The 5,650-nt window shown below is 40.9% G+C and overlaps 1 protein-coding gene across 1 annotated transcript; it reads right to left on the reverse strand.

The window, feature by feature from the left end:
* Positions 1-785: 785 nt before the first annotated feature.
* LOC119070252 (biorientation of chromosomes in cell division protein 1-like 1) lies at positions 786-5,269 on the reverse strand. The gene is made up of 4 exons (XM_037174520.1): positions 4,846-5,269; positions 3,438-4,746; positions 1,144-3,376; positions 786-1,071 (listed from the first exon to the last, which is right to left on the reverse strand). The coding sequence occupies exons 1-4, from the start codon at positions 5,088-5,090 to the stop codon at positions 932-934; spliced, it is 3,927 nt and encodes a 1,308-aa protein (XP_037030415.1). The 5' UTR covers positions 5,091-5,269; the 3' UTR covers positions 786-931.
* Positions 5,270-5,650: the final 381 nt, after the last annotated feature.

Below are 5,650 nucleotides of genomic sequence, written 5' to 3' on the forward strand. Positions count from 1 at the left end.
AACCTTCGCGACCTCATTGTTTTAATAACGTAGTGACTATTCGCAGGCGCCTGCCAATAGCCAAATTATTACTAAAGATGCTATTGGCAGGCGCCTGCCACTAGCATTTTTCTTTTTACAAAGACTATTTGCAGGTGAAATGGCCTGCCAATAGCATCTATGTTTTAATAATTTCTATTGTTGTGTCTCTTTCTTCCATTTTTCGTCGTTTGATCAGTTGGACACCACTGTCGGTACAGGAAGATGTTGCTGATGAGGATGCCGATGTGTTACCTTCCATCTTTTGAGAAATTTAACCAATTAACTGAAGTTAAAACAGAGCAAACGAATTTTGATAAATTATGTGATAAAAAAACATACATTTTGACATTTTTTCATAAACGCATTCAGATACGAGTGCTGCGAGGAGCTCGCGCGACGTCGCTATGGAAATTCGAATACTACATTTGCGCTGCCCATTGCCCACTAATTTGATATTCCTTCAGTGTATGATTTCCACAGAATTAAAGATTTGTGGAGCATATTACAGCACGAAAATTGTCGAGATCCAATAAATTGTCAGTGCAATACTGAATAAAATAGTTGCACATCTACTGATTCCTGACTGTTACAACTTCACAGAGTAGCAGTCTACGAACTATTCAGCTAAAGGTTCTACTAATAGAAGCAACTCCTCACAACTTTTACGCAAACAGAATAAAATGCTAAATGTTCGAGGACCCATATCTGTGGAAACGTTTTCATCAACTTTTACATGAATTTTCGACGATTCACAAATATCGTTCCTGAATTGATTGGTCCACTGGCAGTACGTACGTGTAATAATAATTTTATTCTTTATAAACATTTAAATGTAGAATTTCAAAAAAGAAAAAAATAATGAAAACTAAACGACGTTTAGCTTAGATAGTAAGATGCAATGATTCTGGAGTCAAGTTTCTCCATTTTCTATACCCCGGCGACGAGTTCGCGATAGAATGGGCCGAGGTTTATAAAGATCATCACTGGCATAGCGTTGATTTGGATTCGGCTTCGTAGTTTCGCTCTTTTCTACGGACTGTTGGTCGAGCTCTGAAAAAAACAAGAACGGACAATTTTATTAACCCAAGCGGAAAAGCAGTTTACTCAAAAAGTGATCATTACCATTAGACGTGCAACTGATCTCCGTGGTTCGATTATGTTTCTTGATTTGCTGGACGATCTGATTCTCCTTACTTTGTTCTGAAGGCGTTGGTGACGTTTCCTCTTCATCGCCACTTACTTTGCTATCCACTAGTCGAACAATCTTTGCTGCTGATCCCTGGGCCGCACTGCTTGTTCGACGTTTTCTCGATATCTGTTTAACGTCCGCAGTGTCAGCAAACTGATTGTTTTCGATGAACAATTTGTGTTGGCTTTGTGGCGTCGTACGCACACCATTTTTGGATGTTGTACTTTTTCGTACTCCCCTGGTCTGTGGCACACCGGTGGATTTGTGTGGCACTGGTAATTTTTCACTTATCACGCGCTTCTCGACGCTGCCGGTGACGTCGATAACATTGGTACTGTACTGCGAAAAAACTTCGCTCATCGATTTGTCATAGTTTAGCAGATGTAACGTTCGTTTATCCGCTTTTGATGCCAAAATCTGTTTGACTTTAGCATAGTCCAAATGAGCCTCACATTGCGCCTCCGTAAAGCCGAAGAATTCTGGTTCATTCTCTTCGTCAAACTCAATGTTGGACTTAGTTGATGTATCCGCTCTAATTTTGGGTATATCCTCAGGACGAATTGTTGTTTTCGGTGTCACATCGATTTTGATTACTTTCGGCTTCGTGGGTGTAACAACTTTCTCATGCTTAGATGTTGATGCGGAACCAGCTGCATTCGATGATTTTATCGTTTTCTCTGGAATTCGGTTTGGTTTGCCAATTTTTTGCTCAACTTTGGTTGGTGAATGTGGAGTGGGTGGCGATTTTGACGAACTCGAGTCTTTTCTCGATTTACCGTCTTGTGACCGAACTGGTCCAGGCTTTTCCATTTTCTTTTCATCTCGCTGCTGTCTTGGAGGAGATGTTATTGTCGCTGGTTTCTTATTGTCGACAGCGGGTGGCTCTTTACTTTGTTCTCGTGCAAATTTTCGTGCTATCGGCTCGGATTTCGGTGGTCTGTCTTGTAGACCAGTTAAAGACCTTGGCGACTTTTCATGCACTGGTGAAATGGGCGACTGACTTCCTTTCGAATCACGTTTTCTCGGCTTGTCAATTTGTGATAAAATTTCATCAAATTTATGAACAAACTTGGGAGTTGGTGGCTGCTTCTCGGCCTTTTTCTTCTTCATTTGTTTCTCCATTTCTTTCATCTCATTCATATCGATGATAAATTCGCCTGAATTGCGTTTCTCATTGACCGGTGCTGGTACTTGATGTCCTTCGAAAGCGACCTCTTTCGGTTTGATAGGACTGGAAATGGATGGTGCTGAACTATTCATTACAGAAAATTCCAATTCTACGCCCTGTTCATCGACGTTGTTACAACCAACCATTTGTTTGGAGTGGACCAACAGTTTCTCCAAACGCTTCTTTTGCTCCCGTTCCATCTGCTTTCTGACCTTCATCAGTTTTCGTGCCTCAAAAATGTTCGAGGCGACCTTGGGTTTCTTTATTTTCATCTCCACGTCATCCGACAGTGATTGCTGCATCATCGACATTACTGGATCCATTTCGTCCGTCGTCCCAATGTTATTCGTTTCCATCAACATTTCCAAATTAATGTCATTCCCAATCAGAATTTGATCAACAACAACCGGTGTCGATGCTGGAACGAAACTGTCATCACTATCCGTAGACGATGTGTGCATGTTGGTATCTGCTGCTATTTGTTGAATGCTTGACGTTCCTCGCTTTTCATAGTCGTCCGTGCATGACGATGCTGATGAATACGATGACGATGAAGCACTGTTGGTGATTGCTGCCGAGTTAACCGTTGTCACCTGGCGATTCGATGTGGGCTTTCCACGTTCCATCGTACCATCATCCGAATCACGATCGGTTGATCGACGACGGTCAAACGACTTTTCATGATGGACTGCGTGATCATCGTCAGTCTTCGACTTTGCCTCAGATTCTTGGCCTGGTTTCTTTTTGTCGCTTTCGTCGTCATCAAGCGACTGTCGCTTTGTCGATTTGTCGTCTCGATGCTGGGTACGCGATTTGTTGCTGCTGCGATCGTGTCTGGAGCGGTTCTTGTCCCTGTCTTCGTGCGAACGAGAGCTTTTGTTATTTGAATCTTTGTCACGGCTAGACGAATGGGATGATGTTTGACTTTTTCCACTTGAACGGTCTGTCGACTTCGATGAATCGTCACGCCTATGATCAGACGATGTCGTCTTTTTTGCCTAATGTTCAATGAAAGGGACGGTCACGTGATTCCGATTAATTTATAAACGAAACTCTTACCTCACGACTCTCACTGCGATGCTCCTTCCGACTAGACGAAGAACTGGAACTGTGTTTAGAGCTAGACGAAGATGAATGCTTGCCATCCTTATGCCGATCTCTGCTATGATGGCTCGACTTATCTTTATCTCTGCGATGCGACTTGTGATCCGATCTACTGTCCGATTTCCGTTCTCCCTTCAAATCTTTCGATCTGTGTCTATCATTCGCATTTAGACTTGAAGACACACCAACCGACGCATCTGTTGTATCCACGGACACAACTGGCTCCTCGAACTTAAACTCAGTTTCATTTGATCGACCATCATCTTTTAGTGACAAGTCTTTGGTTTCGCTGATGATTGGATCCATGCAACTGGATGACGATTCTGTTTTCATTAAACTATCATCTCCAACAGAATCCGCTGGTGGTACTGGTTCCTTCAGCTCTTCCATCACAATGTCTTCCTCCAATTTTATGTCATCACTTATGTTGTGCAACGATGAACGTCTTTCAGTTCCTTCAAATTTGATTTCATCTTGTTTGATGTCAAAGACTGTCAATAGAGGCTTTCGCTCACTGTCATCCACAACGGGATTGTTGAACGAATTTTCACTGAACTTTGGCATTTGAGCTTCCTCACATATATCTACTTCGGAGCTCTTGTTGTTGCTATCGGTGACAATCGACAAGTGACTGTTGCTGGACACCTGTGATAGAACGGAATCTTGATTGATATTTTCCGGAATTACTTGTTGACTTTGGGTCACGGCCGGTTGTTCAATAACCTCAATAGTCGGTGCCTTTATTTCCGGCTCCGGTATAACTGACGGCTGCTCGCAGTTCTGTTCACTATTCACTGAATCCTGTGACGTTAGTCCACTAATGTCGGAGAGCTTTGAATCCTCTTCGCCATTAATGCTGTCCGATTCGTTTAACAACGAACCCTGTAGTGGTTCGAATGCTGGCGATTCAAAGTCGTCGTCGACTTTATCACCTGAATCGTTTAGTTCGGCTTTGATTGGATCGGGATCGATCGATGTGTCCAGATTCTCTGTGGAATCTTTAAACGATTTTTTACTACCACTGGAGTCGGGACTAACTGCTTCCAAGTCGTCAAGAACGGGCGGTAAATTTTTTGGAGGTTTTGTATCTTCGTTGGCCAATGGTTCACTTTTAAATATTGTATGATCGTTGGATGGTTTCGGCTTCTCAATTCCCAGATACTTGTACGAAATGTCTTCGATTTTAGGTAAAAAAACGGAATTGATTTTCGGATTCACCACTTGATCGACGATACGTTCGACACCGGTTTCGAGAAATCCAGCTCTGTAACAAAAAATATTAGACAAAATATCAAGACAACGACCTTGACAACAGTGAATTATCGCAAACCAGAAGTTTACGAAAAATGTTTGGTACACTTACTCGGTGATGTGTTTGCGCAGCTTTTCGCGTAATTGATTCTTATTCAAATCCGGTCGCCAGACCTGGTCACTCAGAAAATTGGAGACGATATTCTCCACTCGTTGCCTTAAATTTTGGTAGGCAGGCTTGGTATCGACATCAGCAATGCAATTCCTGCGGAATTGATCAAACACACCCTGCGATTTAACTTCGCAAACAATTTCATCCACCAATTTCGGATTGTCCGTCAAAAAACTTCGGTCCATTTAACGTTACACTTGATATAGTTGTTCATCAATATTTTTAAGAATTAATTTGCTGGTTGGAATATCGACTTTGTACTGTTTTCTAAATGTTGGTTTCGATAAATATTTATTTCTCAAATTGATAGCAACGCCATTTTAAACGAATATTTTTGGTTTTGTTAAGTTGAATTTCCATGTAAACACTGGTTGATACCAATTCAGTTGACAGATTACCATCTGGGCTATACAATAATTTCATAATATTCGGTAAACGGATCTGTTTTTCTAATTAAATTATTTAGTTTCTGATTAATGATGATAATTTACTCATATTAACAAAAAAAACTAATAGAATTATTGTACTGATCCAGAATTTCCAATTATATACCGAAAATATGTTCTATTTGCATTTAAAATATTTGCCGATTTATTTGACTAGGTTTTCGGTAGGAAATCAACTATCCAGATTAGTTCAACTATTCGATTCGTTTCAAAGTTTAGATTTTAATTAATTTTCCACGAAAACTACACGTTAATAAATTATACCATCCGCTCCGATTCAAATCAATTCGGTACATTTT

The sequence above is a fragment of the Bradysia coprophila genome, assembly GCF_014529535.1.
Source record: "Bradysia coprophila strain Holo2 chromosome X unlocalized genomic scaffold, BU_Bcop_v1 contig_640, whole genome shotgun sequence".
NCBI classification, from domain to species: domain Eukaryota; kingdom Metazoa; phylum Arthropoda; class Insecta; order Diptera; family Sciaridae; genus Bradysia; species Bradysia coprophila.

Coding starts and splice junctions, on each gene's coding strand:
- LOC119070252 (XM_037174520.1), bottom strand. CDS start 5,090: ATGGACCGAAGTTTTTTGACGGACAATCCGAAATTGGTGGATGAAATT. Junction 4,747..4,845: donor CTGCGCAAACACATCACCGA/GTAAGTGTACCA, acceptor TTTTTGTTACAG/AGCTGGATTTCTCGAAACCG. Junction 1,072..1,143: donor GATCAGTTGCACGTCTAATG/GTAATGATCACT, acceptor TGTTTTTTTCAG/AGCTCGACCAACAGTCCGTA.